Here is a 14,735-nt window from a genome sequence, read left to right on the forward strand (position 1 = left end):
TCTTTCAACATGTATAGAGTATATGAAGGTGAATATGAAGGTATAGGTCATGCCATATGGGATGAGGGTGCCTAATTGTGAGGTTCACACTGTCTTATCTCCATCACTCATCTGTTGGCTATGCACTTTGTCCAAAATTTAGTTTATAATGTCCAGGTTTGAGGGTAAAGGTAGTGCATCAGAGTTTGTAATTCAGCCTTGGAATGCCATGTCATCCAGATCTGAGTTGTTAAGAGTTCGTCCAAATACTGTTGCTTGACCACTGCAACTGCAGCACCATCCTCACAAGATGGCACCCCTGTCCAAGAGATTTAACACAGCGTTCTTTATTAGACTATTGACATGCTATCATGTATCGAATAGTTTATAATGAGGTTCCCATACATATACTGTATATTCCCAACAGACTTTATGGCGTAGCGGATAAAGGACCTCTTTTATATGTTGCGACTGGTTCTTGGCACCCTAACTCGACACCCAGATGGAAGAAGCTCAAACTCTGAGTGTAGTGGATGTGGGGCATCGGAAATTATAACTTTAGCCTTCCTGCATACAGCACTGTCAAATATATTGCTGGAGCTGTTTCTGTGACAGGTACTCTTAAAAATGCTCTCTGAGTTTCCATTAAAAGTGAATGTCTGATTAATAATTGTCCTCCAAGTACTTAAATTGTTCCATTTTCCTACAGGCTGGTCATTGACTGTGACAGGGAGGATATGACTGGTGCCATCTGGGTTTGATTGAATTAAAAGTATCTTTAAAACTGATTGTACGGGAGAGAAATCTTTCCAAACAAGGACCTTGCAAAAACAAATTACTGTGTTGTCCTTTATGTTTTCTTTTATTTCTGTATGTAATTATATGGATATTGTTTTGGTGCCTGTCAGACTTGCCGGACCCTGCATTGTGTATCTCCTCAGAGGATCACAATGGAAATAAGCCTGTGGCCTTTTTGCATAATTTAATCTTAGACCTCTGCATTTACTGCACTTAAATGACATCACAAAGAGGACAAACTATAAAGGGCTGATCCAAAACCACGAGACGATCTAGAACGGCCAGTGGTTGGATTCTTAAACATAGCACTGACATTACTGAAAAACTGCCACTCCCCCATTTAGGCTGCATTTTGCCTACTTTTTACTGTGCTTTTACACAGTTTAATGTGTTTGATATCCTGCTGTTCCGCTAATGGCCTGTGGGTGGCAGCAAAGCGCCGGCCACCATCACTACTACCACAAAGCACCGCAGAAGAAGACACATTACTGGCGGTTGGATTACTAGTGCAGTGCAATGGGGTGAGTATCGTTTTATTTATCCACTGGTTGATTTAAAATGACCCGTAAACACTTGAATAAGGTAATAAACAGTTGAATTACATATTTTAATAGCAAGTGAAGCCTGTCAAGTTGTGTAATTCACTGCTTTTGTAGAAGAGCTAATCGTGACAGCTGCTGTCCGCCTACACAAAGCAGCATCTTCCACTGTCACTGTTAGCCACTTAGCTGCTAGCCAGCTGTCACCGTCAGCTACTGATGTCGGTAAGATACGGTTATCTAACGTGTCTTTCGTTAATACAGTTCAACGTTAACTGTGACTGTCAGACGATTAAAAAGGACGCTAGCCGTTAGTTAGCTTCGCTGACGTTACAACAGATAGCCGGGAGCTAACAGCAGGTGACAAAAATAGCCGGCTAGCTAATTAAAATTTCATACTTAGGGACATTACGTTAGACTGCTGTTACATCAGCAGCTGGTAACGACGAGGTAATTAGCCAGGCAGACTGCCAGTTGAACCTGTCCTACATTTCACTAAGTTGCATGAGAGACAGAGACCTATTTTTGTTTCCCCTCTGGGTTTATGAGACAGTGGTCCCTCTTAGATTAACACGCTATGTTTGGATGGACAGTGAGGAGCCAGAGTGTACAGATGTTGCCTCAGGCTTTTTGTCTCCTCTGTTCATGAAGCAGTTTAAACCCTGGGTGTATTTAACAGTGTCTTTGTTAAAATGCAGGGGCAACCTTTAGATCAGGTCTGCCGTGAACAACATTATTTTTCAAGCAGTGGTGGAAGAAGCATTCAGATCTTCAGAAGTATATCACATTAAGAAATACTCTGTAGCAAGAAAAGGTCCTGCTTTCAAAATCTTTAAGGTGTCTACAGGTCCTTAAAGAGTCTTAAAATGTCTTACCTTCAGTGTTAAACAACAAGGCCTTAAAAGGCATTAAATAGTCTTAAATTTAAAAAAACTACTACAAATATTTTATCTGATGTTATTGATATATCTTTTAATTCCTGTTTGTGGAAACCAATGAAGCTTTTTTATGTAAAAGTCCACATTCATAATGTTACACATCTTTTAAAAAAAAAAAGACTATAATACTGTCATTGTACTTCATACTTACAGTTCTGTTGGCAAACTGTAGATCAACTAAAGTGACTCTAATAACTATAGTCCTACATAACACCTACCTTTGCACAAGACCAAATGTATACTGCTTCTTATTTAATGCTTAAATGATTAAAACATGATTAAATCTTTCCTAAATTTGGTTGACAGCCTGATCTTGTAAAAAAGTAAAGTAAAAACTCAAAAGTATTAGCATTGATTGACTGTCATTATTTCGAACATGTAAAGAGTGGAAACAAAACAAAAACAAGAAAACAGGTAGACAAGTAAATAAATACTAAATTAAAACAGGCAAGCAAACAGACAGACAACAGTAACAATGTTGTTTTAATTTAAGTGCTTTGTAAATTGATTTACAAAAGGATGGAATATTGATCCTCCACACGTTTCACATGCTCGAAAGGGGGTAGGAGGAAGTGTAAACTTATCTAGTCCTACCCCTTTACTCATAGCATCAAAATATACTTTAAGTACCAGAAAATAAAACTACTCATCATGCAGACAGGCCCGTTTTAAAATAACACTAGGGTTGCAACTGTATGATCAATCAATCAATTTTATTTATAAAGCCCAATATCACAAATCACAATTTGCCTCAGAGGGCTTTACAGCATCGTCATCCCTCTGTCCTTAGGACAGTCACAGCGGATAAGGAAAAACTCCCCAAAAAAACCCTTTAACTGTGGGGAAAAAAATAAAGAGATTTTCAAGGTACAATAACCATCTCAGAAAATATCACACTCTCACAGTATCATGGCATTACTGAATTATCATTATTATTATGAGGCAAATTAACTAGGGCCCGTCCAATTTAATCGACCGATTATAGCCATTAAAGAATAATCGGCAATCGGCCAAAAGTTGGCGATGTTAACACTTATATTTTCATCACTAATAAAATGCAGGGAATATGGTGTTTTACTTAGAAATGATGTCCTTGTGTTACTTTTTGCACTATAACCTACCTCTGTTAAACTGGCAATAATAAGAAGAACTCTGGTACTGTGAACACACATGTGAATGTCTTAATTCATATAGACTTTGCATGATTATTTTATTTCCCAGAGGTTTACGGCCTTTTTGCACATCATATTTTTGATTTATTTTGTGTTCAAATTGTTCATATGCTGCTTGTTCCACACAGTTTCTGATAATAAAAGTGTTTGAAAATAGTAAAATGTTCTTCCTTCAATTTATATCTTTGTAACGAGTGTGTGAACTATATTTAAATCATCAAAAGCAGGTATTTTGGTTTTTTTTTAATTGAAAAACGTAAAAATTTAATCAGCCGATATATTGGTTATCAGATTTTTTTATTCCATAATATTGGAATCGGCACCGGCCCCAAAAAATCCATATCGGTCGGGCCCTAAAATTAACCCATAAACATATGAAAATAGAAGGGTTATTTTTTTGGTTGAACAAACATTTCATTACTATAATTGAAACTTGAAACCATTTTAAAATTGATGTATGTGTAAAACGTAAAATCAAGTTGCGACAATTTTTTTTCCATTAAAAATAAAAAATGAAAATCTGTGTAAAAAGTGTAAGTTGAGATTCTCGGTGCAGTTGCATTTTTTCCCAATATCTTAAATGAGCAAATGTACACAGTATAATAAAAATTGGCATACCACTGCAACCCTAAATAATACATATTCTATTACTGGATTATAGGCTAATCATTGATGCATTAAACAGAAGTACCACCTAAATTAAGAATTCCAGTATGTTATTTCCATGGTCTAGGAAAGTCCAATCAATATTTGTGAGCATGAGCTACTCTTTCTTAAAGCCAGAAGTAAAGGCCTCTGCACACTGAGTCCGTTTTTTTTTTCTTTAATCCATCATCGTTGCACACACAAGCCTTGCACACTGATTCCGATGCGTCCACATCCTCTTCCTCTTCTTCATCATCCACCTGAATATTACTATCTGACCTGTTCTGAGCTATTTAAGTTATGAAAAGATTCTGTGCAACATCGTTCTCTTGTCACGGCTGTGTCCTGCCGCCACATTTTCTTCACTGATTCTGGGTCAAACGTTTCTAAAGGCTTGTGGCAGATGCGAAAAACACAGAAAATCAAACCTGTATCAAAAATTGTAATGACCAACAAAAGTTTCAGAGGTCGTATTTATTTTTAGACATGCAGCAGTTTTTGTCAAGTCTGGAGATGCTCCATAGACAGTAAGGCTGCAAAATGAATCTTGATCTCGATGTATACGTATATGCAATCTCATTTCTAGATGACAACGATTCACTCACTCATATTTCCCTATGCATTCATGTTATGCTGCATTCACACGTTGACGTATTTGCTGTGGAACAATCCCAGTTGCTATCAGGTGTTTCCTCTACGGGATCCTCCACTCTGCTGAAAGAAACAAATATTTTATTTATGTTTAAGTGAAGACGGCACATTTCTCACTGGGATCATATGTGTCAAGGATAACCTCCATTTTGCCAAAAAAAAATATGCTTGACACACACATGGATGTAAACTGCAACTTAACTGGTGGTAGAGGCATAAAACCACGAGGCGGAAATTGTATTTAACGCATGAGTATTGTCTTTATTTTTGAGACAACATTTGTAATTTAATGTGCCTTAACATACTGGTGTGTCTCCTTCCTCCCCTGTCCAGTCTACCTGACTCCTGCTGACCCTAAGATCGGCCCCCACAGCCATCTGTCAACATGCAAGGATTCTACTCCAAGCTCGACTCCTCCCCCTCCTCGTCCCCGTTACTGGGGGTGGGCCTCGGGGGAGACGGTGCTCCCGTGCCCCTCAGCCTGGCTGTGGAGACAGAGAAAGCTCAGGCCCTCCTACAGACGTTCAGCTCCGCCTCTCTGCTGGCGTCTGCAGGACTCGGTATGTTCTGCGTAGTGGCGGACCACACCCTCCAGCTGTCCGTCATCCAGAACCACCTGTGGCTGCGTGCTGCCTTGGACAACGCCACGCATGGATTGGTGGGGCTGTGGTCGTGGGCAGTTGTTATTGGACTAAGGAAAAAGAGCGATCTGTACGAGGTGCTGCTCGCCGGTCTTCTGGCGTCAATCATAGACCTGGACCACTTCTACATGGCTGGATCCCTGTCACTCAAGGTAGGACCTGCACCCTTACTGAGGGTCAAGTGCAGAAATGTACCTAACATGACAAATAATGTGCAAAAGTGTATAGCTAATTCATATTTATTTTGGAGAAAGAGCAAGTCCAGTTTCTTCTTCTTTCTGTGTGGCCAGATTTTTGTGCCAGAGTTGCACAAGGCAAAAGGAGATTGGAAACTGAAGAGAAAAACTAAAACTCAGTTACAAAAAATCCCGACTTTCTGCTCTGTGATGCTCATCAGTTTTTACATCCTGCAGTCAATCTGTGTTTGCAGTGAGTGCAGAGACAGACAGTGTTTGCCCTTTATCACTATATCAGAGTTTACATGTGTTTGTTTAATGACGTGTTTGTCTGGCACCATCTGTCTTTTCATTGCAGCAATACCAGTATTCAGATTCTGTTTGAGATGATTTAGTGCAAGATCTGAACACTGAACAAGTTCAATATTTCAGCCAGTTCAGGGCATCTGTGTGGCTTTGCTTTGAATCTAAATTATACTGAAAGCAGCTGCCAAGAATAAGAGAAACAACACCAGAGAGAGTAGAGATGAATTGTAAATCAGAAATCTAGTATCAGTCGGGCTCTCTTCAATGACCGTAGATTATTTCAGTGAATCAAAAGGCAGTTTCAAAAGCTACATAGCTGTCCTGCCATAGTGCTTTCATGAAACATTTAAACTGACTTTTGACCACTTTTGTTTCATTATAAAGAAAATCTGAATGAATTACATTCAAAATTTGACCGAGCAGCAACAAAGCATTTCGCACCTTGTTTTTCTTTTCAACTTGGCACAAACCTTTGAGTACTGAATTGATATTTGGCAAGGTATGCAACAGTGTACAGTTAGTAGCAATCCCATGAAAGATACTGTTTGGATGATATGCTTAAATATATTCAGTATAAAATGATAATATGGGATATTTATTGTTGATTGTCTCATGAGCAACACCTTTAAATAGGACCTATTCATGCTCATTTTCAGGTTCATACTTGTATTTTCAGTTTCTACAACACCATGGTTACATACTTTCAAGCTAGAGCTGCTAACTTTTATGAAAATAACTTTGTTGTATTTGCTGAAACTGTCACTGTATCGTAAAAGACGTACATAAGACTGATAGTCGTGGTGGATTCTAAAATCTACCAGGCATTTAATAGATCACCATTGTTTTTGGGCTACTAGGATATTTTACCAGAATTTGGCCGGTGGCTGGTGCTGATTTCCAACCCTGTCCCTCCTGCCCACCTACTGTAGAGCCAAGGAGTCTCCAACAGAGCTGTCAGTCATGTCAGTCGCTCCATCAAACTGTCTGCCTCATAGTCTAGTGCACTGTTCTGTACACACAACGAAGAGGGATCCCTCCTCAGTTTCTCTTCTCCTCTTGCAGCTTCAATCATTTTCTTCCTGTTAAAAGTATTTTTAAGGGAGTTTTTTTGCGTAACCGCTGTAAAGGTTCAGGGACAGAGGGATGTTGTGTGCTGTAAAGCCCTCTGAGGCAAATTGTGATTTGTAAAATTGGGCTTTATAAATAAAATTGACTTGAATACTGTTGAACAGTAAAATGAGAGAGCTGGTCCCACTAGTGGGCAGTAGGGGTGGGAATCTCGAGGCACCTCACGATTCGATTCGATTCAATTCAATTCCGATTCTAAAGGCAACGATTTCGATTATAAATTCGATTCTAAAACGAACCAATAAAAAAATTTACACTAGATATTGAAAAACATTATTGTAATAAAGCTGGGAATACATATCCAGTGCATACAAACTGTATTACTTACTGTGGTTGAGATTACTACACTCCACCGGTCCATCCTCCTCATCCACAAATCTCAATGGGACTCTCCTGTCCCTCATCGACCTCCTCGACATTCTCCTCCAGTATTTACAAAACTATAACTGACTATAACTATTTATGAACTATAAAAACACGTACTATTGTAAAAAAAAAAAAAAAAAAAAGACGAACGGTGGCAAAACTACAAACTATGGTGAAAACACGACGAAAACACGGCAAAACAAAAGCTCTCAAAAAAACACAAATACTATTATTTACAACAGTAAATATTATTTACAAAGAAAACGCCACCCAAACTCCACTAAAACACCGCTAAATCACTCAAACTTGCTCTCTTCTCGTCAGCTGTCACTCTCCTCCTGCTGTGCTCACTTCCCTCCTCCCTCCACAGGTAATGACGTCTTTACCGTAATGTACCGTTCCATATCACTGGAAAGCTCCGCTTCTCAGCTTTCAGAATCCGTTGGAATTACGTCAATAGCGTTACGGTAATTTGAAAAATAAATATAAAAATAAAATTAAAATCGATAATGAGTTTTCTACATCGATGCTCGCATCGTTCAAGACAGAATCTCGATGCATCTAAAAATCTATTTTTTTCCCCCACCCCACTGGCTGTGCTTCGTACACCGTTTAACTGTAAAATGTGTAAATGTTACCCAGCTGAAATTTCAGATACAGTTAAACAGCACACTAAAATATGTTTCTGACAACATCTGAGGTGAGAAACAGGCAATGCAGTAACAGAATCTTGATTTGTATTCGACCAGGGCTGCCTAATGTGACTGCAGTTCACAAGCATGATTGACAGCTGCGTGAGAGACTCCTCTGCTCTGATTGGTTGTCTTTGTTCACATGCAGTAAGGCAGTGTCTGAAATTAACTGGCTAAGGGGGCTGGTTCATGAAAAACCCACCGGCCAAGCATATTTTTTATTGGCCAAAATAATAAATTTAGTTTTTATGCCACATTTACATTTGTTATATTGCATTTCATTGAGATAAAAAGATATCATGTTGAATACAAGGTTAAAGAAGAAAAAATGTGAGGCAAAATGATTTCAATATATTGAACAACTCATCAACACAGCCTCAGCATGTACATATATGTTCCCTATCATAAACAGTAATGCAGTGTATATGTCCAGGGCTTTGTTGTGAAAGGTAAGAATGGAAAGAGTGAAGCTAATGTGCTGCCGCTTACAATGTGGGAGATAATGTGTTAATGAGGAGTTTGCTTTCTTAGTTAAATGGGGCCTCTGTGTTATTCTGTCACCTTCATTAAGTATGGGCACAAGGCTAGCACGCAGCAGACTGGCAGCAAGAGATAGTTTAGATCACATCAGCTGATGTCCTGTATGGTAGAACTGGGAGCACTTGAGACAGTCAGTTTAGTTGCACCCTTTAGCCTAGGAGCAGCAGAGCAGTGCACCCCTATATGACGCAAAATGCAGTACAGACTCTCAGACTATTTTTGGTACAAACATTTACCCACCAGTGTGGAGGACAGCCTTCCTAGATGTTCTTGCGAAAGGAGTATGATTGTCAAAGATTATCTGTCTCATTTAGTGCTGTGTAAATATAGTCACAGTTTCAGCAAATGTGTTTTTTTTGTTTTGAAAAAACTCTCTGTATTCAGCCTCTCTGTCTGACAAGACTCAGTTTTAATGCCTGTCTCCTTAAACCCCCTTCTCGAAAAAGACCAGTGTGCTCTGATTGGTCAGTGTCTGTTCACCATCATTGCAGCTGGGGGACTATAACAGAGAAAAGCTTCACTTTCTACTGTGGACAGTTACCAATAAAAGCATCTGAATACAACTAAATATGTTCCAGCAGGAAGATGATCTGAAATCAGGGAGAAATATATGACATTCGAAACCAAGAGTATGCGTTTGATCTTAGCATGCAGCTAACATGTCATCTTGTGGCCAAAGTAGAAAAAAAAATAGGGATACACCGATGTGGACTTTTTCAACTGATTCGATAACTGATAATTTTACATTTTTTCATTTTGAAATCAAGTGTATAACCTGTAGGGTTTTTTTTAACACCTGAGGGTAAGAAAGGTGTAGATGTAGTGAGAAAATATGGATGATTTTATATTTCACAGTTCTGACCCAACCAAATCAAACTGACCTCACTATTGCTAACGCAACAAAAACAGAATGGACCTTTGGTGCAATCCTGTTGTCTTCCTCTGGAACTGTAAAAGACGTCCACACCCCAACATGTTTTGCCCTCTAGACAGCGTGATGCAGGTGCTGTGCTTCTTCTTCTTCTCTGTGTTTAAAGGCACATGTACCGTCGCCCACTGTGTCAGGTGTGTAGATGCCGACCTTGTTAGGTCATATATTGTGAATCCCTAAAAAGAACCCTTGGAAACAAGTATTCAGAATGGTCTAAAGCCTGGGGTTTTTTGCATACAGGGATAGGTCACCTCTAAAAATCTGGCAGAATTCAATCTATTATCTTACCAGTAGAGAGAGAGAGGTGGCAGATCATTTCTAACAAAACCAATGAAATACTCAGAGATAACTTCCTCTCCCACTTTCTTCCAGGCTGCTGTCTCACTCCCTCAGCGTCCTCCTCTCCACTGCTCCTCTCTCATCCCCATCCTCTGCCTCTCCCTACGCTTCCTCATGTGGATCGGACGCCTCAAAGACGCTTGGTGCTCCTTGCCGTGGATGCTTTTCATCTCCATGGCCACGCACCACGTCCGGGATGCCGTGCGCCACGGCCTGTGGGTGTGCCCGTTCGGCAACACAGCCCCGCTCCCCTACTGGCTGTACGTCAGCACCACGGCAACGCTTCCTCACCTGTGTTCGGTGCTCATGTATCTGACAGGAACCAGAGACGTGATCTCCACCAAACATGGGGTGGCCATCGATGTTTAGAAGTCAGCGACTCACCAGCGACACCTAGTGCTGATCTGGTATGGATTGCCTCTGGGCAAAGATGTTCCACGCTGTTTGAGACAACTTTAGATACTTGAAATCACTGGAGGAAACATTTGTGGCACTGGAAGCTGTCACTGTATGATAATGAGGGAGAAAGGTACAGTTTAGGTTGGATGGAAACATCTGTAAAATACATGTAAGCTTTTTAAGAAAGGAACGTTCCAGTGTAAGTGCCAATCATGGACTTTTTTCTGAGATTTTTTTCCTGGTGTTTTGGAAATGTATCCGAATCCTGTTGACTTATCTCAAGAGTGATGCTTATCTCTAATAACTGTCGTAAGTGTTTAGGGATCGACTCTTTAAAGCTTTGACATATCGTTTTGCAGAGGCTCGCCTGCTGTCTGTTGACCTATCCAAACCCTGATAAGGGACCTGAGACTTCACGTCATCTCTTGGCCTCTGAACTCTTAACTAACCTGAACTTTGACTATCTGTCCTCATCCTAAGAAGGAACACTCAAGGAAAAGTCAACCAAAGGTCCACCACAGGCTGTACGACACTGACATCATGTTATTACCAGTGTCACCTTCACCCTCAGTGTGTCCAGCAGTATATTACCACTGTTATTCCACTGCTCATCTGCCATAGTAGTGAAGTGTAATGTGTCGTGCATTCATTGTAGAGTAAGTAGTAAATCTAGCACATTGCAGTAACAGCTCCATTATTAATCACCCCTAAACACATATTATCTTTTGCTGTAACAACCAGAAGCATCACCTCTCTGACACTTCAGCTGCGTACGTTTTGCGGCTTGGATGAGCCAATCACAAATAACCTACACATGCCACTTTTTTTACAGCGGCAATTTTGACCCTACAGTAAACCTGGTTTAACTGTTGCCATAAAAGTTTGGATTAGCTGCTCAGACACAGATGTTAGTTTAATCTAAAGCATGAGGGGCCAGATGCATAAATGATGTGTAGGTTCTCCATCAACACTCAAAGAGACACAGAGCTGCTCCTCTGTTTAATCTGTTCATTAGTCTACAGTATGTTGCACATGCTACACTAAATCAGTCTGTGAGATGAATTAAATTACCACAGTAGCACACGTACAATACTGTGGGCCGATTTTTGCGTTTCCGTTGTCAGTTTAGACGCGGCGCACTGCGTCGAGCTGCGCCGGAGATGGACCTTCTCTGGAGTAGGTCCACAAGCCAGGTTGCCCACCCTCAAGGTAGCGATGACATCTTGTCGACCGTACCGAACCCCCCCATGTTCCCCCATCTACCCCTCAAACAAGCGTGTGTGTTGTGAGACTCTCCTCACCTCTGTCTGCAGGACACCAGAGAGAAAGGTGTTTTTAAATCTCTCTGTGTTCAGCTCTCAGGACTTTTGTAGCATCTAACTGAATCTCTGTGGTTTGCAGTTTAGTTTCTCTCCTGCGTCCTGTTTTTACTTTAAATATCTGCTTTATTTCACTGTTTCATGTTCGCTATCAGCCGTATTAGAAGTTGTGTGAAGTTGCTGCTCAAAAACCCAATATTTACTTATTTTGCTGCTTCAAAACAAAAGTTTTTACATAACCAAATAACGGGGGACTTAATTGTGAAGAATCTGTAGGAAATGAAATGTGTTTATCACTGAATTAGCAGCTTTTCTTGAATAAAGGCAAGTCATATAATAGGGCAGGGAGGAAGAGTGAAGGCATAAAAACAGCCACAGTGAGATGCTGACGAAGAGCTGCAGACAACAGGCTCTTACTGCACCTCTGCAAACAGCTCACCTCCAACAGGTAAACTTCTTTTCCTGCCCTGCTGTGTAAAAAGGACTTCAGCCTGGATCAGCTTGTGACTGAACATGTAGCCCACTTTGAAAATACCAGGATATGAATTTTTGTCCATATCGCCCAGCCTCAGTGGGAATGAGGCTCGCGCTTTTGTCCATATCGCCCAGCCTCAGTGGGAATGAGGCTCGCGCTCATGCGCCCAGCGCCACAATGATTGAGATTTATAAAACACAATCAGGCGTACGCATGGCTTTTTAAATCTGATTAAAAGAATGCGTATACACAGTGTTAATCATGAATATACACAGAATTTTATGCATCTGGCCCCAGTTCTGTCGGCTACTTGTTGAAAGGTGACAAGGCTCTTGTACTGTGCATGAATCAACCTAGGAAGTGTTCAGTTTTATTACAAATGGTTGGCGAGTTGTCTATCTTTCTGTTATCCTAAAGGAAAACTGCTTTTATTCTTTATAGTTTCAAACAGCACAGTCAACTCTGGGGATTATCTTTCTGACAGATTAAGCTCTGTTGTTGCAGCAAAAGTTAAAGATGAATTAACATAATCAACATTTTGTACTGTAACACCGGTGTGATGAGTGTACGGTGTCCCAAGTGACCTCTCTATTTCACATCAAACATAGAAAGGAAAGGGACCTAGAGAGAGATGCTGGATATTTATTTTTGAAGTGTTAAAACATTCAAGGGAATAATTTGTTCAATAGCGTGTCCATTGCCAATAATATCATATAAATTGTTGATATTTACAAAATTATAAAATGTAAAGAAAATGAATTGCTGCATTAACTTGCTGTATATTGTTCCAATGCAGTTTGTGTTATGCTTCTGTAATTAAACAATTAATATAGTACATCCTACAAACTAAAACTTCCAGCTGGTGAAACCGTGAGTTGCAGAAGGACATGGGTTGTTGAACTGTTCGTCTTACATGAATATCATATAGAACATTTAGAGATAGCAAGTCATGACACAGTTTTAGATGTAGACCGATCCCACGTTCATTCCTTTCATGTATTTGTTTACTATATTTTACATGACGCGTAATATGGTATGGTTGTAGAGTGGATTTATGGATTTAGAAACTTCTTATAGTCATTTGAATGTAATTGCTTTGAGTATAAAAACGATGGTGAACTCCTAAAGGGATTTCTAACAGTCTGCTTCTATGTTTTTGATTTGGAATACATTTTAATTTATGAGGAAAACATAATCACAGTATTCTCAAATATCAGACACAAAAAAAAAATTCATAATTTCCAAGGTTGTAGTGTTGCTTGTTGTCCACTAGGTGGCTGCAGTGAGCTGAAGGGATTCACATTACCCTCCTAAAGTTTGAATTGCACAGTGTGTTATAGATGTTATATTTTAAAAAATTATTTTTTGTTTTTTTTGTGTGTGTTAACTTTTTTGCTGCTATTACACATCTGTGTTTTTTTAATTATTTATGAAATATTTCCCTTTTATGGATTGGAAACTATTGGAAACACTGTACTGCACCTACATAATTGAAAGTGATTTTTGGGGGGGGGAGAAAGAGTGATACGATGGGTGCCATGTCATTATAGTTGCCATTTTGAATATCTCTTTAACTGCTGCTTTATGTTGACAATGTGACCTTCATTAATGCAATATTATGTTGACTTTTGCACATTTTAAGTTTTATTTTGTCGTTTAAATTATGTTTTGTATTATTTGTGTGTTTTTTATGACAAAGTTTTAATTTCAATAGTCATGAAGTATAGATAGTAACAACATAGTTTTAATGTAGTGTTCTTTTTATCTCAATAAAATATATCCTGTGTATATACTGTGTGTTTGTGTATCAATACATGCTGTAACTGTCATTCCATATTATCAAATCTTGTCATTTTCACTACATATTTATGACATACTGTATATATTTTTAAAGATATTACACTCTGACTGGGGGACTAGGTTAATTGATGACTCTAAATTGTCCGTAGGTGTGAATGTGAGTGTGAATGGTTGTCGCGATAGTCTGGCGACCTGTCCAGGGTGTACCCTGCCTCTCGCCCGATGTCAGCTGGGATAGCCTCCAGCCCCCCCGCGACCCTCAAGAGGATGAAGCGGTTAGAAGATGACCCCGCGACCCTCAAGAGGATGAAGCGGTTAGAAGATGAAGATGAATACTCTGACTATTCATCTAATTTTTTGACATACAATACAGTCACTTTTTATGACCTTTTATACTGACATTTTTAATGATTTATGACTGTTCTATTCACATTTTTCATGACTTATTTTATGACTTAAGCACATTCTTTGACATGCCATAACATTTTTTAAACCGAAATATACTATCTTTTTTTTCATCTATTTTTTGACATACTAGACTGTAAACGTTTTTTGACATACGTTACTTGAGTAGTATAGACCTGTTTTTACCTCCTTCATTAATCACATTTTTCTTATTTTGCTGTGTGTGTGTGTGTGTGTGTGTGTGTGTGTGTACTTTTTTTTATAGTTTCAGACGACATACTATACTATGACTTTTTTCAATATTTCGGACGACATACTATACTATGACTTTTTTCAGTATTTCGGACGACATACTATACTATGACTTTTTTTCATGATTTCAGACGACATACTATACTGTGACTTTTTTCAGAATTTCGGACGACATACTATACTATGACTTTTTTCGGTATTTCGGACGACATACTATACTATGACTTTTTTCGGTGATTTCAGA

General features: G+C 39.3%; 1 protein-coding gene across 1 annotated transcript; it reads left to right on the plus strand.

Annotated features, from left to right (window-relative positions):
* Positions 1-1,228: 1,228 nt before the first annotated feature.
* On the plus strand, positions 1,229-12,126 carry tmem267 (transmembrane protein 267). The gene is made up of 3 exons (XM_050052476.1): positions 1,229-1,298; positions 5,056-5,515; positions 9,875-12,126. The coding sequence occupies exons 2-3, from the start codon at positions 5,108-5,110 to the stop codon at positions 10,208-10,210; spliced, it is 744 nt and encodes a 247-aa protein (XP_049908433.1). The 5' UTR covers positions 1,229-1,298; positions 5,056-5,107; the 3' UTR covers positions 10,211-12,126.
* Positions 12,127-14,735: the final 2,609 nt, after the last annotated feature.

The sequence above is a fragment of the Epinephelus moara genome, chromosome 9, assembly GCF_006386435.1.
Source record: "Epinephelus moara isolate mb chromosome 9, YSFRI_EMoa_1.0, whole genome shotgun sequence".
NCBI classification, from domain to species: domain Eukaryota; kingdom Metazoa; phylum Chordata; class Actinopteri; order Perciformes; family Serranidae; genus Epinephelus; species Epinephelus moara.